This window comes from Cantharellus anzutake (genome assembly GCF_015039405.1).
Source record: "Cantharellus anzutake strain C23 chromosome Unknown EI90scaffold_67, whole genome shotgun sequence".
Classification (NCBI taxonomy): Eukaryota; Fungi; Basidiomycota; class Agaricomycetes; order Cantharellales; family Hydnaceae; genus Cantharellus; species Cantharellus anzutake.
Window position 1 is genome coordinate 55,711 of NW_024067017.1, and position 26,591 is coordinate 82,301.

A 26,591-nucleotide genomic window follows, 5' to 3' on the forward strand; every position below is an offset into this window, starting at 1 on the left:
TAGATCGTTCCACCTCTCTTTTCTTCTCTTCTCTCTCTTCTCCTGTTTCTACTTCCCTGTCCAATGTAAGGACAAAAAATAAACTCTTCTACACCTATGAGAATGTCCCTGCACTTGTAGACTCTGGTTCTTTGGATTGCTTCATTGACGATAAATTCATGAAGGAGCTGGCCCTGAAGACATATCAGATAAAACCTCTACAACTATGCCTTTTTGATGGTAGCACCAACTCCATCATAACCCGTGCCATTGATATTCCCCTCTGCATTGCTTCTGGAAACATCACCCCCACAACTTTCTTTGTCACATCACTGGATGGATCTTGTTCTCTAGTCGTAGGACACAACTGGCTTACCTGCTACAATCCATTGATTGACTGGGTCTCAAGCAGTATTACATTCTGAACTTCCAAACCAACCAAGACAGTTACTCCGAGCTCTCCCCCATCGTCTCCAGCACCACCGCCGCCATCCAACATCCAACCATCTGATGTTCCATTAGCACCTCAGCCTCAGGCTCCCATTTCTCCGGTACCATCCATCGAGTTCATCAGCCATTCTGCATTCGCAAAGGCATGTCGACTCAAAGGATTGGTATCCTTCAGCCTAACCATCCCTTCCGAGGACAGCCGCTTGAGGGCTGCCTCCCCCCACACCAATTTCGTTGACCTTTCGGCTGTTCCGAAGGAGTACCACAAGTTTGCAGATGTGTTCAGCAAGAGCAAAGCCTCAACGCTAGCACTGCACCATGAGCATGACCTGAAGATTGACCTTGAGGAAGGGAGGAAGGCACTTCACCACCCTTGGGAACTATGTATTTCCTCTCTACTTCAGAACTTGAGGCTCTCCAGGCATTCTTAGATGAACACCTAGCCTCTGGGTTCATTCGTCCTGCTACTTCCACCCATGTGGCACCAGTCCTCTTCGTCTGCAAAAAGGACAGATCCCTCCCTCTTTGCATTGACTTCCGAGGGTTGAATAAGATCACCAAGAAAGATCACTACTGTCAAAGACATGGTGAGGAGGGGCAGTGTCCCTGGACCTTTCCCCAGAATGAGGCTGGAGGTAGAGAATGGGCAGGAGGACTGTGGCCTCAGTGACTCGGAGAGGAGCGCTGTGCCTACATTCAGTAACACTTAAGAGTTTGGTCCTTAACTTCAGAACGAGGGGTGTGAACTCTGGGGGATAGTCATGTCGATTTTGCACTAAGGTGCCATCAACTACAGTACAGGACTTATATACATAATAGAAGACAAATGGGAACAAAGGGGAAAACCCAAGGGGGACTTACCCACTTTCTGGGTCAGTGAGCTCATGAGAGAATCGTCTTATTGAGCACCGTGGAGTGGGTAGGTGAAGGGTGGAATTAGCAACAGCTACTGGAGAGTGGGAAAACCTTTGCGGGGGTGGTGGAGGTCCTAGGAGGTCCATAGTAATATTGGGGAGGTAGAAATATTAATAAACATTTAAGGTGAGGATAAGAGGTACCTGAGAAGGTACTGGAGATTGGAGGTGGAGGTGGACTGGAGGTGAACCGGAGGGTATGGCAGAGGTGTGGGGGAGGACAGACTGGAGGTGGACCGGAACAGTAGCAGAGTGGAGCAGAGGTGAGGCAGAGTTGGTGTGGATATGACAGCTGCCCACTTCCCTGCATCTCAGACCTCCTTGATGCACCTAGCTGTGCCACTGTCTATACCAGACTCGACCTCTGGCATGCTTATCACCTGGTTCGCATTGCAGCAGGTGACAAGTGGAAGACTTCCTTCCACATGTACTATGGTTCCTGTCAGAGACCGGATTGAGACAAAGGATTGTCTCCATGATGGAGGGCTTCAGCCTCAGCGACTCAAGCCAGGAGCGCTGTGCCAAGTTACATGTCTGTGCCCTAATTTACTTATTGGCAATGAGAACTAAGGGGGATCAACTCTAGTCAATTTTATTACTGAGGTGTAACCTATGTACAAGTTAAGTATATATATAGTTACAGTGAGGGTGGGCCCGTAAATGGTGGGGCCAAGCGGAGTGGAGCTAACAGAGTTAAACATTAGCCGATTGAATATTACCAACAAGTTGGGTTATGGGGTTAGCGGAATGGTAGGTGATAACCCAGAAACAGAAAGGAGGGATAGGCCCAAAGGTGGGCTTGCAGGGCAAGCGAGTGAATTGCCCAGCGGAGGTGGGAGTGCACTAGTGGACATCAGAGCTGTCCAGAAGCCTTCAGGGCTCCGTACTTAGGGAGGCATAGGTAATATATTGAAAAGAGGGGGTGGTGACCATCGAGGGAAGCGGAGGTGATTGCGGAATACGGGAGCTCCGAGGTTAGTGAAGAAGGAGCAGAGGTAGTCCAGAGAGATTGGAGGTAGTGGAAGTCGATGGCTGTGGATGGATATGACAGTTCCTATGAGTGGCTCGTCATGCCATTCGGTCTCACAAATGTACCTGCGGCCTTCCAGTGATTTGTCAACATGATCTTTGCTGACCTCTTGGACGTTTCTGTGGTAGTCTACCTAGATGACATCCTTACCTACTTGGAAGACATGGCTTCACACCAGGAGCATGTCCAAGAAGTTCTTAGGAGACTCCACAAACACGGCCTATATGCCAATCCAAAGAAATGCGAATTTCATACGGACACTATGGAATATCTCGGATATTGCCTTTCTCCCTCCGGACTCACCATGTCCATCGAGAAGGTCAAAGCCATCCAAGATTGGCCCAAGCCCCATAAAGTCAAGGATGTCCAGTCCTTCCTTGGCTTTGCTAACTTCTATCGGCGTTTCATCCACCAATACTCCGACATTGTGGTCCCTTTGATGTGCCTCACATGTAAAGGAGCCCCCTGGTTATTCTCCAACGACTGTCGTTCTGCTTTCAACACTCTGAAAGAAGCCTTCACATCAGCTCCCATCCTGATGCATTGGGTACCTGATGCCCCTCTCATTGTAGAAACCAACACCTCTGATTACGTGATCTCTGGAATCCTGTCCATCTGTTGCAATGATGGAGAGATTCGCCCCATTGCTTTCCACTCTAGAACACTTTCGGCACTGGAGCTCAATATGACACCCATGATAAGGAACTGCTTGCCATTCACAATGCATTCCGATTGTGGCATCACTGCCTTGAAGGTTCAGGAACCCCAATCAACGTCATCACCGACCACAAGAGCCTTGAGTATTTCTCCACTACCAAACTCTTGACTTGGTGGCAAGCCTGCTGGTCGGAGTTCCTCTCCCAATTCCACATGACTGTCCAATTCCGTCCCATCAGACTCGGAGTAAAACCAGATGCATTGACTAGATGCTGGGATGTCTATCTCAAAGAAGGGGATATGGACTACACTCACATCAATCTGCAGAACTTCTGACTGGTCTTCACTTTGGAGCAGCTCACTGCATCCTTACAAGCCACATTTCTAGCTGCCACAGTAATCTGGGCAGCCATACTCGTTGACACAGAGGCTCTCCATCGAGACATCCTGTCATCCCTCTCCTCTGACACCACAATCTCTTCTCATCTCACTTCCCCCAACATCCCCAATTCCCACTGGTCCATTGATGCCAAAGGCCTGTTAAGGCTGGACAACCACATTTACATTCCAGACTCCAATGATCTTCGTCTCCATGTATTGTGAGACAAACATGACCACCAGCTCTCCAGACACTTCAGTCAAAACTGGACCTGGAGCCACGATCACCCTTGGAACTCCATGGACTTCATCGAACAGCTACCCTCCTCTTCTGGATTCACTTCCATCTTGGTCATCATGGACTGCCTGTCCAAACAGTGCATCTTCATTCCTACCCACGATACCATCACCTCTCCAGAACTGGCCAAGCTATTCATCCTCCACATGTTTTCCAAGCATGGAGTTCCTTCCCATGTTACCTCCGACAGGGGTCCGGAGTTTGTTTCTCATTTCTTCTGTTCACTTGGTAAAGCCCTCAACATCCACCTCCACTTCACCTCTGGTTATCATCCGGAAGGAGATGGACAGACCGAACAGATGAACCAGACACTAGAGCAGTACCTGTGCATCTATAGTAACTACCAGCAGGATAATTGGTCCGAACTCCTACCTCTCACGGAGTTCCAGTAACTGCAAAAAAGTGTAATCCCAAGTCATGAAGGGTCATAAATTCATGCAGTTTCGTGAAGCTGCACAGAAATTCATGAGGATTCATGAGGGTTCATGCAGGAGCATACACAGTCATGCAGTCTCATGAAAGTTTTCATGAACTTTCATGAAACTTCATGAAGTTCCATGAACCTCCATGAACCTTCATGACCAAATATAACCAGTTGAAGACAGGACACATTATGCACCCCCATGCCTTCTTATGAATGTTCATGAATGTGCATGACTTTCCATGAAGAAGAATAGTGTCATATCCATACATCCCTGACCTGACCCAACTCCTGCACCAACTCCAGAGTCCCACATCAAGGGTCAAGGGTTTGACTCAATGGTGTATCTGAGAGGGGTAAAGAGGGTGCAGGCCCAGAGGAGCAGGAGGAGGGGTGGGAGTGGGGTGTATGGCTCTAACTGGCTGAATGAAAAGAAGTGGTTGCCCAAATAGGAGTAAGGGAGAAAGGTGTTCCTTTTCTTAGACCCCTTTGTCTCCATTCAGGCTCCTTGTCCCAATTCAGCCCCCTTTGTTTTCTCTGACCCTCCTTATATGTTAGCTCCAAAATTAATGACAAAACAGTAGTGGCACAGCACTCCACCTGAGTTGCTGAGGCCAAGGTCCTCATGTATTAAGTCTCCATTCCACTTCTGGGACCATCCAAATCTGCCACCTTCTAACAAATAGAGCCACAATCACAGTCACAATAAGTGCTCACCCTGGGTGCATGGCCATATCTACACCAAATCTTCATGGATTTTGGCAATAAAACTGGCAATAATTTGAGAGAAATCAAGTGTTTCATGTAACCCAAAGTATTTTCTATATTTTTTGAGAGCACAGTAAGCAGAATTAGTGCACATATAGTGATTCATATAATCTGAGACTATTTGTCAGGGGATGACTCCCAGGTCCCCATGACCCTCCCCTATGGTCCACAGCCCTATGTGTAACCAGCCCTATCCAGGGCACAACCTACTGTGGGTAAGGAGATGAGAAGGAAGCTAACTTCTCAGTGGCCACAATATCAGGCAAACTTCTGGGGATACCTGGAAGTCACATGAAGGGATAGGAACCGGGCCCAGAGCATGCGGCATGCATGCATGCAGGAAGTGCAGCGGGCAGATGTGGGTCCAGATGTGGGTCAGGGTCCGGGCTAGTCAGGGTGTGTGTCCTGACACTATTGCATCACAATGAGATACAGAAAAAAGCCTTAATTCATGTGACAAAAATGGTACCTACCACATAACATTTGATGGAGAATTGAAGGAGAGACAAATGGGGGGAAATTTGGTTGCACCTTGCACACTCAAGCCATGTGCTGCTCAGTCATGACTCTCCATGAAGAGTCAGGAATATTCATGGAGAGTTAGGAATATTCATGAAGGGTCATGAGCATTCATTTGCAGGTATGGGAATTTTTGGGCATGCTCATGAATTCCTGTGAAGAGTCATGACCATGCATGACCATGCATGGACATTCATGGCTCTGCATGAAGATTCATGATGCATGGGTTCATGACTCCCCATGAATTCAGCAGTCATGAACCTTCATGAAGTTTCATGAAACAGCATGAAATTTCATGCTGCTTCATGAAAATTTTCATGAAGGTTCATGCTTGCCAAAAAAAATCAACTTTTTGAGTTGGAAATTAATGATTTCAATATAGATATTATATATAAGCATAAAGGTTCATGAACCTTTATGATGTTTCACAAAAATTCATGGGATCCATGAAGGTTCATGAAGGTTCATGAAGTAGATTACACTTTTTGATAGTACCTCCATATTGGATAGCCGATATGGGGATGATATGCATACTGGCACATCATCATGTCTTGCTCAAACAACACATACTAGTGTCCCAGTTTAAATAAATGGGCTATGAGTCCACCATATTCCTGACTGCTACCCTCATCATGCGACAATGTTAGATCGGGCAGATTTGGATGACTCTGGAGTGGAATCGGAGACTTAGCATGGAAGGACCTTGGCCTCAGCAACTCATGCAGAGCGCTGTGCCATTGCTGGTTGTCCAAGGGGTCCCTAATTTCGGATCTAGCAAAGGAAAGTCTCTTGGGGGGAAATCAAGTTGATTTCGGACTGAGGTTACAAGTTACTATGTACATTGTATATAAGGAGGGGTCCGGAATCAAAAGGAGCAAGGGTACTCTGAAAGGAGACAAAGGGAGCTGAAGGAGGAACAACACCAAGGGTCAAGGGTTTGTGTCAGGGCACACCTGCCTGACCCGGGTCCACCCGGACCCACCCAGCCACACCACACCCACTCCCCACTGTCCATCCCTCTCCCTTCCTCCTTCCTCCCTCTCTTCCCCTTCCTTTTCCCTCTTCCCTCTCCTTTCTTTATTTCATTCTTCTCATCTTCCTCTCCCTGTTTATTTCCTTCTATCTACACGGACCATCTTCCTTTGTATTGATGTACTATTGACCCATCTGGCCCACACACCCCAGATGGCTTCCCGCTGTGCCCAGCACACGCGCATGCAGCGGACACTCTTGGGATCCCCCACAGGGACACCTAGACGCCTGCGGCTGTCTCTGAGGATGACATGGCACTCATCATGTGACTCAAGCCGCATGTACATAAATGTACCTGAAGTGGGAACCGAAGAAGTAACCTTCTTCTCACATTCTCCACTTCAGTCTGAGTGGCCAGGGACCCTTGTCCCAGACTGGGCCCGCCAGTACGCACGCCTGCTCCACACCCCGCGACGGCCTGTCAGGGCCCGGCCCTCGTTCCGTGATGGGCCCAAGGGGATCCTCCGAGTCGCTGGGGTATCTAGTCCCAGTCCGAGGTCTTCAAACTCACTGAGGGGGCTAGCCCCAGCCTTCACAGGAAATGAGTTGAGAAGAAGGGTAACCTTCTCAACCTCCTGTGAAGCCGCTACAAATGGGAGCCGGGAACTATACAGTTTTCGGCTCTTTGCCGACTTTCCATAATTGGCACCCCCCGTGGGAAGATTCTGGGTGAGCAGCTCGCCCAGAAAGTTCCCACGGTTGTGGCTGTGATGGTTTCTGGGCAAGTAACTCACCCAGAACGTTCCCACGGTCTGCATGCATGCGGGATTGTGGAACAGTGAAGGGAAAAATAGGGGAAAATGGGGGAAGGGTACCTGAGGGTGTGTGGGGTCAGGGGCTGTGCCCTGACACGGCCTCAGTGCCAGGCATTACCCCTGGGCCCTCTCCACCCCGGACGTGTCCCTGACAGCAGAAGAAGGTTGTAACCTTATTTCCCCCGCCTCCCCCATCTCCCCAGCCATGGTGTCAGAAGAACAGTATGACGACCTGCTGGCCCGCTTCCAGGAGCTTCAAGCCATTGTGGAGAGCCAAACCCGCAACCACCCCCCACCCGCACCTGCACCCGCACCCACCACTGCACCCGCACCCGTACCCACACGCGCACCTAGACCCAAAGCACTGAAGGTCGCTGCCCCCACTCCCTTCTCGGGAGCCAGTGAAGACCTCGATCGTTTCAAGGCTGAGTGCAGGATCTATTTCCATGTCCGCACAGCCAAGTTCCCTACCGAACTATCCCAGATCCTCTTTGTCCTCTCCTACATGAAGGGAGGACCCGCAGGGGTGTGGGCGACACAACGGACGATCACCCTGCTGACAGCCGGCTCCCCCACCATAACCATGGACGAGTTCAACACAGAACTCGATGCCATGTTTCAGGACCCAAACCGGGAGGCCACAGCTCGGCAGAAGTTGGCAGCCATCCGCCAAGGGACTGACTCTGTGGATAAGGTCATCCAGGAGTTCGAGATATTGGGACCTGCCTCGAGGCTAGGCGATGTCGGACTGGTCGACCGGTTTGAGCAAGTGATTAACTCCCGGCTCAGGGAGAGTATATACCGCCTCCGCCCCATGCCCACCACTTGGGCTGGGTGGAAGCGCAAAGCCACGCTTCTGGACAACCAGTGGCGACATTTCCAAGCCACCCAACCACACACACCCCCACCCAGACCCCCATTTCCGCCAGCCCAACCTCCGCTGACCGCGACCCCATCCCAGACGCGACCCGCACAGACCCCCCCATGACCTGCTCCTGCACCTCTGCCCCCCACCCCAGCAGCCTGTCCTACACCAGGGACAGGCCCCCAGCTGATGGATCTCGACAGGTCGAGGACTGACCAGAGGCGGTGCCACAACTGTAACACCCCGGGTCATCTTGCGCAAGAATGCCCACACCCCAGGGTCAGCTGAGTACGACGTCTCCTCCCAGAAGACCTGAGGACACTGATGGAAGGGCTGAAGAGACAGTTGACCGAAGGGACAGAGACGGTGGAGGGGGAACCAGAGGTAGAACCTCAGGGGGATTTTCAGGCAGGCGACCGGTAAGGGATGCATCCTGGCTGCCCATAGAAGATAGCTCGTGTAAATACCGCAGCACATGTAAGCCAACGCCAATGCCAAAGTTTCACCGAGTCATCGCGAAGAAAAAGAGGAGAAACGCATCCTCCACCCATGAGAACGAGAAGACCCCAGGGGCAGTAACGCCCGAGGTAGCAGTCTCCCCCCCAGCCATTTATGTCCTTTCCAAGCAGTCCCCCAGATCCCTTAACCTCACAGTGAAGCTGACCACCCTAACCTCCCTCGTGTCAGTATCTGTATCAGCCCTCCTGGACTCAGGAGCCACCAGGAACTTTGTAAGCCCCAAGTTCGTCTGAAAGCACAACCTAGAGACAACCCCCCTCCCCCAGCCCATCCCTGTCCGTAATGTCGATGGGACCCCAAACGAAAATGGAGCCATAACAGAGGAGCTAGAAGCCCTCCTGACCTTCAGGCAACACACAGAGCGGGCACGGTTCATGGTTGCAAACCTTGGGTGACAGTCCCTCATCATAGGACACTTGTGGTTGCTGCACCACAACCCAGAAGTGGACTGGGTACGACAGAAAGTCATCATGTCCCACTGCCTGTCCTCCTGCAGACAACCATGAATACGAGATGATCAGGACCCTGTACTGGAGCCCGGGGATGGGATCTACGCCGCTATCATTCCCCCAAGTTGGGGCCATGACCTGAGAGCCACCATGACCCCCTTGCAGCAGATGGCCCAGGAGGCCCGTGACCAGGAGGCTGAGCCTGCATCGTCTGAGACGCTAGTACCAGAGCACTACCAGGACTTCCGGGACATGTTCTCCAAAGAAGCCTTTGACCAATTGCCCCCCCGGAAGCCCTGGGACCATGCTATAGACCTGGTACCGGATGCCAAACTACCCAGGGGGAAGACCTTCCCACTCTCGCGCCTGGAACAGAAAGAGTTGGACAAGTTCCTACGCGAGAACCTACAGAACGGGCGCATACAGCCGTCCAAATCCCCTATGGGAGCACCAGTCTTCTTCGTCAAGAAGAAGGACGGGTCCCTACGCCTGGTCCAGGACTACAGAAAGCTGAACAAGATCATGGTGAAGAACTCGTACCTGCTCCCCCTCATCTCGGATGTCCTCGCCCACCTCCACAATGCCAAATACTTCTCAGCCTTAGACCTACGCTGGGGGTTTAACAACGTCCGGATCAAGGATGGAGATGAGTGGAAGGCGGCATTCGCGACCAACTGGGGGCTGTTCGAGCCCATGGTGATGTTCTTTGGCCTGTGTAACTCCCTGGCAACCTTCCAGACCATGATGAACGACATCCTGAGGGATTTCATCGACCGGGAGGTTGTCATCTGTTACATGGACGACATCCTGATCTTCACGGCCACCCTGGAGGAACATCAGAGGGTCGTCCGAGAAGTCCTAGAGACGCTGAGGAGAAGGAGGCTCTTCCTTAAGCCAGAGAAGTGCAAGTTTGAGCGAACCCGGATCGAGTACCTGGGCCTCGTTATCTTGGAGGGTAACGTCGCAATGGACCCGGTGAAGATCCAGGGTGTCCTCGACTGGCCCCCCCAACCAAGGTGAAAGAGGTACAATCCTTCCTAGGATTCGTAAACTTCTATCACCGGTTCATCAGAGACTTCTCTGAGAAGGCCCGCCCCCTTCACAGGCTGACCTGGAAGACCCAAACATGGAACTGGGGCCTGGATGAAGACGATGCCTTCCGTGCCCTCAAGGAAGCCATCACCACAGCCCCCGTCCTCTCTTTCCCTACTGACCATGGCCACTTCAGGCTTGAGTGCGATGCATCCAACTTTGCAACCGGCATGGTCCTCTCCCAACTCCAACCGGATGGAGAGTTCCACCCAGTAGCATTCATGTCCAAAAGTTTCATGGATGTAGAGCGCAACTACGAAGTGTACGATAAGGAGATGCTTGCAATCATCTGAGCCCTCAAGGAATGGTGACACTTCGTGGAAGGTGCTGAGGAGAAGGTCGAGATCTACACCGACCACCATAACCTGGGCTACTTTCGGACGGCCCAGAGGCTAAATCGACGTCAGGCCAGATGGTCCCTCTTCCTCTCCCGCTTCCATTTCACCCTCGTCCACCACCCAGGGGAGCTCATGGGGAAACCAGATGCACTCTCTCACCGCGCTGACCACCCGAAGGGAAGGGATGACAACAAAGGGCTGACCCTCCTCCAACCGGCCTGGTTCGAAGCCCATGCGACAGAAGCAGTCTCAGTGGAAGGTGAGGAGGCAGATATCCTAGAGAGGGTACGAGGAGCGAAGGATCATGATGAGCGGGTGGTGAAGGCCATGAGGGAACTGGGAGAAGGGACGCTAAGGTCGGACAAATGGGAGAGACAGGGAGAGTTGGTCCTCTACCGAGGCAGGGTGTACGTTCCAAAAGACCCACAACTCCGCCACGATCTGGTACGGCTACACCACAACGTGTGGGCGATGGGACATCCAGGGCGATGGAAAACCCTGGAGCTCGTCTCCCGTGACTACTGGTGGCCTCAGATGGCAGAATATGTCGGGCGATACGTACGTGGATGCGACACCTGTAACCGCATCAAATCCTTCCCCGCACGGAAGGTCGGGAAGCTCACCCCAAATAAAGTCCCCACCCACCGTTGGCAGGTAATCTCGGTAGACATGGTGGGAGAGCTCCCAGAGTCAAAGGGTTATAATGCCATCCTAGTTGTAGTGGACCATCTGTCCAAACGCATCCACGCAATCCCCACCATGACATCCGTGGACTCGGCTGGTATCGCCTGGCTCTTCCTAGAGCACATCTGGAAGCACCACGGGCTCCCGGAAGAGATCCTTAGCGACAGAGGGAGCGCCTTCGTCTCGCTTCTCGAAAGAACTTGCAGATCTCCTGGGGGTCAAGCTAACCCCCTCAATGCCCTATCACCCCCAGACTGACGGACAGACAGAGCGGGTTAACCAGGAAATCGAAGCCTATCTTTGGGTGTTCGTCAACCACCACCAGGATGACTGGGCAGACTGGCTCCCACTGGCAGAATTTGCCTACAACAACTGCGTCCACTCATCCACCCATCGAACCCCCTTTGAGCTTGACACCGGGCAGCATCCCAGGATGGGGATGGAGCCCACACGTACGTCTGAGGTAGAAGCCGCTGACGCCTTCTCATCCAGGATGATGAAGATGCAGGAAGAGGTGAAGGCAGCCCTGGAGCACGCAGTGGACGAGATGGCCCGCTACTATGACCGGGGTTGAGAGACAGCCCCCAAGTACCAGGAGGGCGACCGAGTCTGGCTCAGCGCCCAAAACTATACGACTGACTGCCCGACCAAGAAGCTAGACCATAAGTGGCTAGGCCCCTTCAAAGTCATCAAGGTCGTCTCCCCGGCTGCTGTCAAGCTCCAGCTCACCGCACAGCAAAAGGGAATTCACCCAGTCGTATCCGTGATGAATGTAAGACCCTACCGCCCGGACGAGATTGCAGAACAACCCCCTGACCCCTGCCCGGGCCCGGAACTTGTAGATGGAGAGGAGGAATATGAAGTGGAAAAAATACTGGACTCTAAGTGGTTATGCCGGAAGCTCTGGTATTTAGTAAAGTTCGCAGGCTGGCCGAACTCAGAGAATGAATGGCTCCCCCGAGACCAACTAATCCATGCCCCTGACCGGATCAAGGAGTTCCACCAAACACACCCCCACGCCCCAGGAAGGGAGAGAACGAACCCCCTGGCCGCTTCGAGGCGAAGCGGCTTAAGGAGGGGGTGATGTCAGGGCACACCCGCCTGACCTGGGTCCACCCGGACCCACCCGGCCACACCACACCCACTCCCCGCTGTCCATCCCTCTCCCTTCCTCCTTCCTCCCTCTCTTCCCCTTCCTTTTCCCTCTTCCCTCTCCTTTCTTTATTTCATTCTTCTCATCTTCCTCTTCCTGTTTATTTCCTTCTATCTACATGGACCATCTTCCTTTGTATCGATGTACTATTGACCCGTCTGGCCCACACACCCCGGACGGCTTCCCGCTGTGCCCAGCACGTGCACATGCAGCAGACGCTCTCGGGATCCCCCACGGGGACACCTGGACGCCTGCAGCAGTCTCCGAGAATGACGTGGCACTCATCATGTGACTCAAGCCACATGTACATAAATGTACCTGAAGTGGGAACTGAAGAAGTAACCTTCTTCTCACATTCTCCACTTCAGGTAAGTAGTATAGTTTTCCCCTTTAATGATAATAACACATTCTCCACTTCAGTCTGAGTGGCCAGGGACCCTTGTCCTGGACTGGGCCCACCAGTATGCATGCCCGCTCCACACCCTGCGACGGCCTCAGTGCCAGGCATTACCCCCAGGCCCTCTCCACCCCAGACGTGTCCCTGACAGTTTGACTCAATGGTGTTTCCCAAAGGAGGAGTGAAGGGCCAAGGCCCAAGGAGGAAGGAAGGAGGATGGGAGTGGGGAATGGCCAGCTGACTGAATAGAAAGGAAGCAGCAGCCCAAATAGGAATGAGGGAGAATAGCGGAATTGAATGGAGCAATGCAATAGTTGCAAGGTCCAAAGTAAGTCTGGAAAGTCCGAACTCGGAAGTTAAACTCAGGAATATTGGCAAAGGCAATTAAATGGAATGAGCTAACCAATACAATGGATATAAGTGGAGGTGGGGTCAAAGTCCAAGGTTGGAGCTAAGACCAGAGGTTCTGGAGACAGAGATGCAAACAGGATTCCGGAGCAGAGGTCCGGAGTTGGGAGCATAGGTGTTGTGTGCTTGTCTGGTGTCAGGGCACACCCACCTGACCCAGGCCCACCCAGGCCCACCTGGCCACACCTCACCTGCTGCCCTGCTGCCCATCCTTTCCTTCCCTCCTTCCCTCCTCTTTCTTTCTCTCTTCTCCCTTCTCTCTTTTCTTTATTTCATTCTTCCCATCATTCCCCTCCTGTTTATTCTTTCTATTTACACGGACCACTTTCCTTTGTATCAATGTACTATTGACCTGCCCAACCCAGGCTCCCCAGACGGCTCCCCGCTGTGCCCAGCATGCAGACCTGCACTGGATGCCCTTGGGATCCCCTGTGGGGACACCCAGATGACTGCAGTTGTCTCCGAGGATGATGTGGCATCCATCATGTGACTCAAGCCACATGTACATAAATGTACCTGAAGTGGGAACTGAAGAAGTAACCTTCTTCTCACCTTTTCCACTTCAGTCTAAGTGGCCAGGGACAGCTGTCCCATATCGGGCCTGCCAGTACGCATGCCTGATCAACCCCCCGCAAGGTCCTCAGTGCCAGTGTAATGGGGATTTGCTGGTGTACCATAAACAAGCCAAATCCCGCGATTTTACCACCCTTAGCCAATGTTCTCTCCTGCATATTTCTTATTTTTCCTGATTTTTCTGATTCCATTTCTAGTCACTAGAGCCCAATGTTTCCCTTTCTTATTGTTCTTTCCTTATTTGTCATTTTCGGATTCTTCCATGATACCATGACCAGCTGTATAGTTAGCTAGACAGTGAGGAGTAGTGGAATCCACTCCAAGTTAACAAACCTGTGCATGCAACCACTCTAACCCTCCCCCTCTCTTCTGTCTCGAGTCTAGTGGTGATAGACCCATTACACCGGGCACTATACCCGGGCCCCCTTGACCCCGGACGTGTCCCTGACATCTGGGAGGTGTCGAGGTTGAGGTTGGACCTGGAATGTTCCAGAGTCAGACCAAAGGTGGTGTCAGAGCTGGAGGTGGGATAACCTCTTGGGAGTTGGCAAGGAGAAGGTGACGGAAGGGAAGTAGGGCTCCGGAGTCAGTTTCGGAGTTCTGGGAGCCCAGAGCGGAGGTCAGGATTGTATGGATATGACAGACAAAGAGTTTCAACCTCTTTCTGTGTGGCCCTACAGTCAGAGAGATTAGCTGCCTTGACTCTATGGAATTCATGTGCAAACACCACATAGTCGCTTGGGTGGAGTTTGCTGTAGTGACGAATGATGTGCTGGGCATTTTCAATGATAGACGGTCCAGCATCATCCATAATGGCCATGAACATGGCAGAAAAGACTTCCTTGGGTGGTTACCCACCAGTGAATGGCCCAAGGACAGGCATTGATAGGAATCCATAACAAATGCCAAGAGCATTGCAGTGGTCATTCCACAACTATGCGTCTCACCACCCTCTTGCAATTGCTGATGATGGTCCACCCAACTAGAATGAAGGGACCAAGTCATACAGTGAGGGGAGAGAAAGAATGAGCCATGAATGAGTGCCCCTATGCATGGATCCCATCCTTCCTCTTGCTTGGACAGTGGAAGACATACTGGACCAACCCTGGAGCCATGCACTAGAATACATGATCAATACTGTGAAGACTATCGAAGAAAATGACTTACAGTGTTTGCCCTGGGGAAAGGATGAAATGGCTGTATTCATGAGGTTGGTAATAGAGGTACTCAAACCCCATTGCACCATCAGACTCAATATCATTGAATGTCACAATCAGAGGTTGGGACGTGTTGATTGGGAAGAAAAGTAGCTTGTGGCCAGCCTTGCAATGCAAAATAGTCCCAACCCCATGAGGGTCTTGATGAGGAGCCATGTAAGAACCTGTGGCAGCCAACATTGGAGTCCTCCAAGCAGCATAATCATCTGGAAGACTGCAGCCTTCCAGGTACTGGAACATGACACTGTCCAGAGTGTCAAGGAGACTGAAGGGAGTATTCAGGCATGATGTGAGAGTATCAAAAAGCAAGCATACCATTCCACTGGTAGACAAATACCCCCCCTGAGTTGATGTATGACCAATGGTCATGAAGTCCACCAATTGAAAATTTCATGGATGACCTGACATAAGGGCTCCCAGGCCAGTTGGTCATCCTTGCCAGATTGAGAGGTTTTGGAATCTGGAGAGCAATTTGTATGGGGCATATGTGGTTGAACGGACGCACTGAAGCACTGGACATCACCAGTCTTGGTTGACAGGGAGCATAGACAGTGGTAGTCCAGAGGGTGACTACCTGGAGTGCCTACAAGCAAGACTAGTCCATTTTCATTGACTAGAGATTGGAAGGTTTCTGAAGACATGACAAGAGCATCACCCTCCAGCAGTGTGTGTGGGCACCAGGCATGGTCCAAAGCACTGGATTGCATCAACTGTATAAGCTTCTGGATGGGCTCTTGCAGACAGTGAGCATAGAGTCACCACAAATGACCAACATCAGCAAACCTGGATGTGGAGGCCTGAGAGCTCTCAGAGCTTCAGTACTTTGAAATTGCAGGTCCCCTTCTCTGAGAGCTCATAGAGCTGTATTTGCACACAGGGAACTATTAGCTCCCTGAGTGTTTAATTTATCTGACATTAAAATTTAAATTTAAAAGCATTGATGATGGTATCATGTGACTAGCCATAGCCAAGTCCCTACCATACAAGGGACTGAACAAACTCAGCTTAACTTTCAGCACCAATGTGGCACTGTACACCAAGGGTATGTAGCCCAATCAATATATAGACCAAATTTAGGGATATAAATGCAGTTAATCTGAAATTACTTAGGGAAAATGTGGGGAAATGAGGGGGAAATGAGGAGAAAATTAAGGAGGAATTGGGGGGGGGGGGGGAAATGAGGGGAAAATTGAAGGGGGGAATTGAGGGGGGGATGAAGGGGAAAATGGGAGGAAAATGAGGGGGAACTGGGGGGTTTCTAAAAACTTGAAAAAAAGTCAGGGGAAATTGAGGAAAATTCAGAAAATGGGGACTTTCTAAAAAAGGAGAATGTCCAAAAAATCAGGGGAAATTAGGGGGAACATCAGAAATTTTGGGATAAGTTAGGGAGAGATATTTCAGGAAATTAGGAATAATTGGAAATAAATCACTTTTTTGATAATTCAATGTGCATTGGAAAGTGCCAAAGTGGGGCAATGTAGCAATGTATGTTTGGGTGTTAGAAAAGTCTCCCACCATGTTTTGGTGAGCCAAATAACCATGGCTTTTTGACCATGGGAAATTTGGTGTCAAAGGCTTGGATGATATCTGAAGAATACATCAGCTTTTTATTGGGTGGTATTTTTAATTTACTTCATTTGGAACACTTTTTAACTGATTTATACCCTACATAACATGCATGGTTACATTGCCACACTTTGGTGCTTTCCAATTCACATAGAATCATCAAAATTGGTTGAGTGTTGAGTGTCAAAACCTGGGAGACGAGATCCTAATGCAGATGGGGCTCAGCTAGAGGGGTTGAGAGCTCCAGTAGTGAACTGAAGCCTCTCCAGGAAGCCTGGGTCTGCAGGGTGTTGTCATATCCATCCACGGCCATTGACTTCCACTACCTCCGATCCTTCTGGACCACCTCTGCTTCCCTCGATGGTCACCACCCCCTCTTTTCAATATATTACCTATGTCTCCCTAAGTATGGAGCCCCAAAGGCTTCCGGACAGCTCCGACATCTGCTAGCACACTCCTGCCTCTGCTGGGCAATTCACTTGCTTGCCCTGCAAGCCCACCTTCAGGCCTATCCCTCCTTTCCATTTCTGGGTTATCACCTGCCATTCCGCTAACCCCGTAACCCAACTTGTCAGTAATATTCAGTCAGGTAATGTTTAACTCTATTAGCTCTGCTCCACTCAGCCCTGCCATTCACAGGCCCGCTCTCACTGTAACTATATATACTTAACTTGTACATAGGTTACACCTCAGTGATAAAATCGACTAGAGTTGATCCCCCTTTAGTTCTCGTTGCCAGTAAGTAAATTAGGGCATGGATGTGTAACTTGGCACGGCGCTCCTGGCTTGAGTCGCTGAGGCCGAAGCCCTCCGCCATGGAGACAAATCCTTTGTCTCGATCTGGTCTCTGACAGCCTGTGCAATTGGAAAAAGAACAAGAAGCCACAGCATGCTCTCAGTAATGGAATGTGGCTGGGGAACATGCATTCTGTGCTCAAGCATCTCACCATTCCTGAGCAAATGCTCATCACTCTCATATATCTGTGCAGTTTTGTCTTTAAGATGCATCCACTGACATGTGGTGGGCACAACCCAACCATGCTTCAGAGGGGCATGAGAGGAAATGTCACAAGCTATGATATGGACATGAAGGAGATCATGGCCATGGTAGAAGGAAAGAAGATGCCATGGCTGACCAGGGTGTTGGCCTCCATTATCATGGTCACCTATGTGGGTCAAGACCAATTGCCAATGCAGTGGCTGAAGAGTACTTTTCGAGTTTGGCACCACAATGTGTTGCAGGCATTGCAATGGTTGATTCACTATAATCCATTGTACAGGGATGTTGAAATCGATGAGTCAATACTAGCATCTTTGCACAACGATGACATACCCATCGAAATACAAGCTGGCATGAGGCACAAGCCAGATGAAGTTGGTTTGGATGAGTGTCAGGGGACGACTCCCAGGTCCCCATGACCCTCCCCTATGGTCCACAACCTGTGGTGTAACTGGCCCTATCCAGGGCACAACCTACTGTGGGTAAGGAGATGAGAAGGAAGCTAACTTCTCATCTTCCCACAGTGGCCACCATATCAGGAAAACTTCCGGGGATACCCGGAAGTCACATGAAGGCAGGATCTGGGGCCGGAGCATGTGGCACACGGAGCATGCGGCATGGGAATGCATGCAGGAAGTGTAGCGGGTTCGGGCTAGTCAGGGTGTGTGCCCTGACAATGAGGAAAATGATGCGTACACAGCTGTCATATCCATACCAACTCCGCCCAACCTCTGATCTACTCCACCACCATTCCGGTTCGCCTCTGGTTCATCCTCTCACTCACCTCTGCCATCTCCAGTATACCTCCAGTCCACCTCCGCTTCCAATCTCTGGTACCTTCTCCAGTACCCTTTATCCTCATCTTAGAAGTTTATTAATATTTCTACCTACCTGTCATGAACATCTTTCCTTGGAGGGGATAGGTTGATTGCTATCCAGGCGATGCTGTCAGGTGGAGCTCGGTGTTCCGGGTCATCTGACGGTGGGTTGGAGACAGACTGGAGGTGGGGTGGAGCTCCGAGGGTGATGGGGTGTTGAAGGGACTCGGCTTCAGTGACTCAGAATGGAGCACTGTGCCTGGTATGTTCTCATTGTCCCCATTTGTCAGGGGAGCTGGCGACAGAGGAACTGAGGCCGCCAGCAGAAGGGGGGCTGGAGGCCCCCCCCTCACTACTTAATGGAGGAGGTGTTAGTGAGGGTCAATCGTTCATCATGCAATTCGTTGGGTGTTATACCAAGGCATCTCTGGGAGTGCCTGTTACTCGGTCCTTAGGAGCGACAGACAAGTGGGATGCAATAGACATCCTGAAAGAGGTCATTGGAGGGCTGGAGACTGGTTATATTGTAACTGGGGGAACTATTTACTAGAGGGGTACTGTCAGGGCACACCCACCTGACCCACCTCCACCCGGGCCCACCTCACCCGGTACCCCTTCTCTCACCCTGCACCCTTCCTTCATATCCCTTCCTCCTCTATCCCTCTTCCACTTCTATTTCTATTTCTATTTCTATTTCTATTTCACATGGACGACCTTTCCCTTATATCTATGTATTATTGACCCGCCCATGACATGCACAAGACATGCCTAGCCCTGGACGACCCCAGACGGCTCTAGGGTGCAACCTAGTGTGCATGTGTGGCATACGCCCTAAGGATCCCCCACGGGGACACCTGGGTGACCATGGCTGTATGCGGGGTGACATGACAGACCTCATGTGACCCAAGCCGCATGTATATAAACACGCCTGGGGTGGGAACCAAAGAAGTAACCTTCTTCTCAACATTCCCACTTCAGGTAAGTAGCATAGTTTCCCTTCTGAATAATAACTCAACATTCCTACTTCAGTCTAAGTGGCCAGGGATCACTGTCCCACATCAGGCCTGCCAGTACGCACGCCCGATCTACCCCCTGTGAGGTCCTTAGCACCGGACGCTATGCCTGGACCACCTCGACCCTGGATGCATCCCTGACAGGTATGCATGTACATATAGCGGAAAACAGTTGGATCCGAAGGTAAACAAAGGTTACCAAGGGGAAGGGGAAGTAAATAGAAGAAGTCCACAAGACAAATAGGAATAGGCAAAAAGCCCGAATTATGTCTGAAGTTTTGTGGAGTGAGAGAAATAAAAGCCAACTAAATGGCAAGGTCTGGAAGTGTCTATGAACAAGCAGGGAACTACAGAGAAGAGGCATCCAGAAAGGTCTGGAGCCCGGAAGTTGTAATCTGGAAGGTTGGGGTTGTAGAAAATACCAAATGATAAAACAATAAGATTATCGATACCAGAGGTAAGATAGGAATGAGGAGGTACTGGAGGTGTGAAGACCGGAGGTAGGAAGGGGGATGGAATGACAAGATGGGATTCATCAACAATGAGCAAGCCCATTTTCTTTGAACAAGGGGTCTGAGGAGGTGGAGGTATGATGGTAGAGGTCCGGAGGTGCTGCAGACGTAGGTGGGTGGCAGAGTGGGAGAGAGTCAAAAGAGGAGGTAGTCCTAGGGTTGTTGGCATCGACTGGAGGCAGTGGAGAGAGATTGGGAGGGCTGGTGGAGGTCATAGGAGTCATGTATGGATAGAGCAGGGGGAGGCAGAAGATCTGGGATATGACACTACCCAATATTACTGTCTTATCCATACAACTCTGGACCTCCACTCCTGATTCTGGACCTCCATCTCCTCCTCCAGAACTCCACATCCTCCACCTCCTCCTCCCCTTGTTGGTTGTTGAGAGCCCACTCTACCTCTGGCTCCAACACAATGTCCAACACTACCTCTGGTCCAACTCTGGTTTACTCCAGGTCCAATCCCAACCTCATACCTTCCAGACCAGAGCTTGATGCTCCACACCTCTGGCTCTGGACTCCTGTACTGGAACCCCATCGCACCTCCACCTCTGGAACTCCAGTCACATCTCTGCCTCTGGACTTTGACCTCCTCCTCCATCTTATCTCCTTGTATTCCTTATTGCATTTCATTTATTACATCTTGCCAATATTCCGGACTTTGACTTCCAACTCTGGACCTCCAGAACTTACTCCGGACCCTGCAGTCTCTACTGTATGGTGTCATTTGATCCTCTTGTTGCTTCCTCCTTATTTAGATGGCTGCTTCCTTTCCACATTAGTCAGCTGTCATTCCCCACAACCCACTCCACTCCTTCCCCTCTTGGCCTTGCCCTTTTGGGAAGCACCATTGTTACGGGGATGGGGGAAATTCCCCATTCCTCGATCCATTCTTATAGTGGGATGAGTGAGGTCATATCTGGTCTGTACCATAACAGGATATGTAATCGATGAGTGATCCCAGTCTTGCCTGGGGGTGGACGATCGAATTCCCATCGATCGCGATTGGTGATGTAGTGAGCTATTAAGGGATTGATGGTAGGTAGTCGGAGATGCCAGGACGGACGGGTCAGCCATGGGTACTTGGCGCTCCTCAATGGAGCGTACCGTGTGCGAGGTTGCGACTTGTGAGATGGGTGAGAACTTCATATAGTTGCCATCGGGTACTTGGCGTTCGCAGTGCGAACGTACCGGTAGCGGGTTGATGTCATAAGCGTGCAATGAGGACTGACTAGTAGGGCCTTCAGTGACTTGGCATTCCCAAAGGGAACGTACTGTTGGCAGGGAAACATGATGACTGGCGAAGGAGGGAACAGACGGTGGATGGGCGGCGACTTGGCGTTCGCATAGCAAACGTGCTGGCATCATGGGAAGGTGGGCCTCAAAGTATTCATGATTTCCATGATCGTGAGGTGACGTCGTATGTTGAGTACTGGGGGGAGAGCGGAGTGATGAGGACCCATAGGGTACAGATTCGATAGGACGATACACATGTCGAGAGTCTTCAACTCTCGACCTTGAGTTCTCGCGGCGAGGGCCGTTAGAGGACTCGATATAACCAGACTTATAAGACATGTTGAGAGTTGAACAGTCACATGGGTTCAGTTGAGTCACAGGGAGGGTTGTTACAGAAGATGGTACATGAGACAGTTGTAGAGCAGTTGTTAGTTAGCGGGAACCGCCTTTGGTGGTTTCCATACAAGACGTGTGACTATCTACAAATGGTAAGGTCGTGGGAAATCCCACGAAACACAAATAACCTCAGCCAGCACCAAAACCCCAATGGGGAAAGCTTTGCACGAGGGGGGAAAGGGGTAGAACGGGTAAGGAGGATAGGGTATCGGGATAGAGGGCAGAAGGGAGAAAGAGGGGAGGAACGATAGAGAGGGGAAGTCTTTGACCATGCGACAGATATGGTCGTTGGAGACTCCGTATCCGTAACAGAGAACCACAATAAAGCATTATTGTGGTTGTTTACTCGCCTCAAGGGGGCAAAGTTCTATATAAGCTGGAAGAAATTCCAGCCATTCGCTCCAATCCTAGATGTTCTAGGAAGCTGTGTGGATGAACAAGGCATCCACACTCAAGTGGACAAAATGGAGAAAATCCACAACTGGCAAGAGCCAGTAGACCACACAGGAGTCCTACGATTCCTGGGAATGGTAGAATATCTGTCGATATTCATGCTGAATGTCAGTGGCTACACAGGGCCACTGCAAACAATCTGCTCCAACAAGCAGACATTCAGGTGGACACCACTCCACCAGAAATGCTTTGACAAGATTAAACGTCTTGCATGCAGGGCTCCGATTCTGAAGCCCATCCAATGGAATCCACTGGAAAACCTCTCAGAAGAAGAGAGGAGTAAACTCCACATCTGGGTCATAACAGATGCATGCCCAGCGAGCATGGGTGCACTAATTGGACAAGGCAAAAGTGGCAGACCTGCTGCCTGGCTGCATTCATGTCCAAGAAGTTTACCAACACAAAATGTAGGTACTTCGCCTACAAACTTGAGGCACTTGGCATCCTTGAGGCACTCATGAGATGGCAAGATGATCTCATGGGAGGCCATGAATTCACAGTAATCACAGATCACAAAGCTTTGGAATATTTCAAAGTGAAAAACCACAACTCAGGTAGACACCTGAGATGGCAAGCCTTCTTCACAAGCTTTAATTGTGAAATAAAATACATGGAAGGCCACAAGAACAAAGTGGCAGACACACTCTCACAGTACTATGACTCATCAACAGATGAGGATCTGCATTTTGATGACTGTGTGTTGGTGGATATCCATCTGGATAAAAATGCAGAAGACATCATCCCTGACAGAGTCGAGTAATGTGAAGAACTGCTGCTAAGCAGTACTCTGAGTAAAAACTCAGAGGAAAAGAGACTCGCAGCAATACACAGGAGAAATACCCTAGAGGAAGCTCTAGGGGGGAGCGCCCAAAACCTGGAAGAAATTATAATTCCAGAAGAGAACCTTCGAAAACAATTTGAAGGAAAAGACCTCATTGAGGCAATAAAATCTGGATACATGCAAAGCCAGATCCACCAGGAAATCATAGAGAACCCCAGGAATTTCAAAAACTTCTCCATAAAAGATGGGCTGATAACCCGACTTGGAGAAGGAGGGACAACCCAAATAGTAGTCCCAAAAGGGAACTATGAAAGGAAGTCCATTCAAGGAATAATCCTTGAAAACATCCATGAAACACTTGGACACTTAGGATCCAAGAAAACAGTGGAAACCCTCCATCAATACTTCTGGTGGAAGTCAATGAGGAAGGACACCCACAAGTTCTGCAGGTCTTGCAGAACTTGTCATACAACAAAGAAAAGCACCAGGAGAAATCCTGGACTGCTTCACCCACTCCCAACCCTGGAAACACTGTGGTCATCAATAGCCATGGACTTCACAGGTCCATTCCCAACAAGCTTGGGATATGATTGCCCCATTTAAATTAATCTATGGCCACATGCCAAAGATGTGCCTATCAGCACCACCCTCGGACTACCCAGGAGTGAACGACTTCGCCCAAAAGGCAAAGGAAAACCTCATGGCAGCACATGACATGATAATACACAATCACACTGCCCAAACGATCCAGGCAAATAAGAAAAGACACCTGAACCTGCCTTTGAGAAAAGGTGAGTTTGCATATTTATCCATGGATAAGTTGAACCTACCCAAAGGAAGGGCAGGCAAACTAAAGCCCCTGTATATAGGGCCTTATGAAATTCTGGAAACATTTCCAGAGACATTGTTGTGGGGACAAGTCCGTGCAGGTCAAACCAACACTTATCACACATTTCACCCCCTACTGCATCAGGGACTAGGATTGGTGAGTCGTGGTAATAATAGGAGTTGTAGAGACTGTGGAGGTGGTTCTGACGAGTCCAAGATCGTCGGATTTGGTGGAGTGGTTCGCCCTCCCTATCTCCTTTCGGATGTACCACAGAGTCTAACCCATGACCTTCAGTACAGCTCCACTTCCATCATCCCTTTGTCCCTGTTCAGACGCCTTTGTTCTGATGTGGATTTCCTTGTGCTTTCGTCTCTCCATTATATACAGGCACTTGTACATACTCATTTTAGGCCCTCAGTCTAAAATCGACCAGAATTGCCCCCTAGAGACTTCCTGCTCACTGCCTCTGAAATTAAGGACCAAATGGACAAACAGCAATGGCACAGCACTCTGCATGAGTTGCCGAGGCCAAGGTCCCTCCTTGCTAAGTCTCTGGTTCCCCTCCGGAATTGTCCACCCTTGCCCAGGTCTAACAGGGTCAGAGGTGGCACATGACACCGCATATGCTTGGTGGACAAGTGTGAGTGGAAAAGAATTCGTATACTGGTACAAACAGGCCAAAGCCACCTTTAAAAGCAGCAAGGTACACAAAATCCTTCATGAAAAAGCGAAGGAAACCGAGAAATATTTCTTGGGACTCCCAAGTATCGCAAAACTCGTGGAGGAGTACAATTCCCCAGAGAACAGGGGAAGGATATCCTGGGAGAGTCTAGGCAAAGCTGCCTATGTAAAGTCCCAGTTCCCACCACTCAGGACTCCTGAGGAATGTGCTGCAAAAGCTGCAGGGCAGGAAGCGAAGGCTTCCAAGTACCAAGAGAGAGATGCAAGTCTCCACACTGGACAAATGAGCCAGTGACCACCCTTCCCCATGGGAAGAACGGTAAACTTACCATACTCCACACCCAAGCCAAGTGGCTTGGGAACACAACAACCCACTCCCACCCAGGAAGCGCTGAAGGAGAGAATGAAGGAAGGTCAGTTGGGAGGTTCAAACAAGACCACCACCAAGCTGTTCCCTGGTTCTTTAGTTAGGATGGGGAAGTGTACTAGTATTATTTGTTGTAAATATAGTACCAATCCGAGTGTTTTGGCTAATTCTATTTTTATGGGTTAGTCTAAAATTTCTGGGAATTGACTTACAGATAAACCGAGCCCTGCGGAGCTGTTTCTTTATTGAAATTAATTTGTCTAGATGTAATTCTGTGTAGCATTGTTTAATTTGGAATTTAACTTCATCAGCAAAAAATTGTTATGCTCCTGAGTGCTCCGGAGTATTGAGAGCACTGGGAGAATCAGGAGGAGATTGGCCGGTCCAGGAACAGCCCATTTCCTCCGGAGTTGGCTAGGTACTCCAGGGCACTCCCAGGAGGGCCTGGAGCATTGCTTTGTGCACAAACATATCCAGTAAATACAATTTAAATGCTTCAAAGTGTATAGGGGTGAGAAGCTTCTGGGAGCTCCTGGAGCATTTGAAAATGAAAAGGAAAAAAAGAGGGAAGATCCCCCATGAATACCTCCTACCACAAGACTAACACAACAAGACACTGCTTAACATTTAGATCAAACACTATACTATATATCAAGGACACTGAGACTCACCAATACACAATCAAAATTTATGGCCTGATATATGATTAATCTGGCAACTTAATCACTTTCGGGCTGGCAGAATATGGGGGAGGGGGAAATGGGGGAGAATGAGGGGGGGAAATGAGGGGGAAATGAGGGGGAGAATGAGGGGAGAATGAGGGGGGGGGAATGAGGGGGGGGATGAGGGGGAATGAGGGGGGGATATAGAGGGAAATGAGGAAAATTTGAAAAATAGGGACTTCTAAAAAGTTGAAAAAAATAATTAGGGAAAAAATCAAAAAAAATTCAGGAACTGTAGTGCCTTTGAAGTGCTTTCAGGATATATAATTATTTGCAAAATCGAGGAAGAAATGATGGAGAAAAATGGAAAATACTTTCGGAGACCCGAGAAATAATGAGAACTGAATTGATGGGAAAGTCTGAAAATTGAATAGGGAAGTGAGGGGAAGCCTTGTAGCATTGTTATTTTCTGCTGATCTAATTTTTCCTGATTGTTCTTGGTCTCACTCCCAGCTGCTACTGGATACTCCTGGATACTCCTGGAAGCTCCTGGGAGGGTCCAGGAGCAGCTAATGGAAAATACTTTTGGAGACCCAAGAACTGAATTGATGGGAAAGTCTGAAAATTGAATAGGAAAGTGAGGGGAAGCCTTGTAGCATTGTTATTTTCTGCTGTTCTGATTTTTCCCGATTCTTCTTGGTCTCATTCCCAGCTGCTCCTCAATACTCCTGGAAGCTCCTGAAAGCTCCTGGGAGTGTCCAGGAGCAGCTGGGAGTGAGACCAAGAACAATCAGGAAAAATCAGAACAGCAGAAAATAACAATGCTTACAAGGCTTCCCCTCACTTTCCTATTCAATTTTCAGACTTTCCCATCAATTCAGTTCTCATTATTTCTCGGGTCTCCGAAAGTATTTTCCATTTTTCTCCATCATTTCTTCCTCAATTTTGCAAATAATTATATGTCCTGAAAGCACTTTAAAGGCACTATAGTTCCTGATTTTTTTTTTTGATTTTTCCCGAAATTTTTTTTTTCAACTTTTTAGAGACCAAAATTTTCCTCCCACTGCTTACATACTCCTCACCACTCCCAGCTGCTCCTGAACCCCCTCCCAGGAGAACACTATTGGCTCCAGGAGTGCCCAATCTGCTGTTTTGTCTCCCACATGCTCCAGCCACTCTTGATGCTCCGGAGCATAACGGACTTTTGCTGATGTTGAATTAAATCTTCTACTTGGTGAAGTTTCAAAGATTCTACTCAGTTAATGGATTTGGATTGTGTCTGGAGTGTCCATTGAGTCTTTTTTTATTTTGTCTTATTTTATTGCTTGTTTTAACAGTAGCAAGATAACTGTTTTGTGTTTACACTTTGAAATCTGGAGTG

General features: G+C 49.7%; 3 protein-coding genes across 3 annotated transcripts; 2 read left to right on the forward strand and 1 right to left on the reverse strand.

Annotated features, from left to right (window-relative positions):
* Nucleotides 1-14,602: 14,602 nt before the first annotated feature.
* EI90DRAFT_3019931 (uncharacterized protein) lies at nucleotides 14,603-15,581 on the reverse strand (the record flags this gene model as incomplete). The annotated part of the gene is made up of 7 exons (XM_039057422.1): nucleotides 14,603-14,661; nucleotides 14,775-14,797; nucleotides 14,847-15,161; nucleotides 15,212-15,238; nucleotides 15,298-15,356; nucleotides 15,402-15,479; nucleotides 15,552-15,581. 7 exons carry the CDS (start codon nucleotides 15,579-15,581, stop codon nucleotides 14,603-14,605), a joined length of 591 nt encoding a protein of 196 aa, XP_038911072.1.
* Nucleotides 15,582-17,311: 1,730 nt separating this feature from the next.
* Nucleotides 17,312-17,881, forward strand: EI90DRAFT_2936214 (uncharacterized protein; the record flags this gene model as incomplete). The annotated part of the gene is made up of 1 exon (XM_039055156.1): nucleotides 17,312-17,881. A coding segment is annotated over one exon (570 nt), but the record flags the coding sequence as incomplete, so codon positions are not given.
* Nucleotides 17,882-23,299: 5,418 nt separating this feature from the next.
* On the forward strand, nucleotides 23,300-23,923 carry EI90DRAFT_2936129 (uncharacterized protein; the record flags this gene model as incomplete). The annotated part of the gene is made up of 1 exon (XM_039055155.1): nucleotides 23,300-23,923. One exon carries the CDS (start codon nucleotides 23,300-23,302, stop codon nucleotides 23,921-23,923), a length of 624 nt encoding a protein of 207 aa, XP_038911074.1.
* Between the last annotated feature and the right edge of the window lie 2,668 nt (nucleotides 23,924-26,591).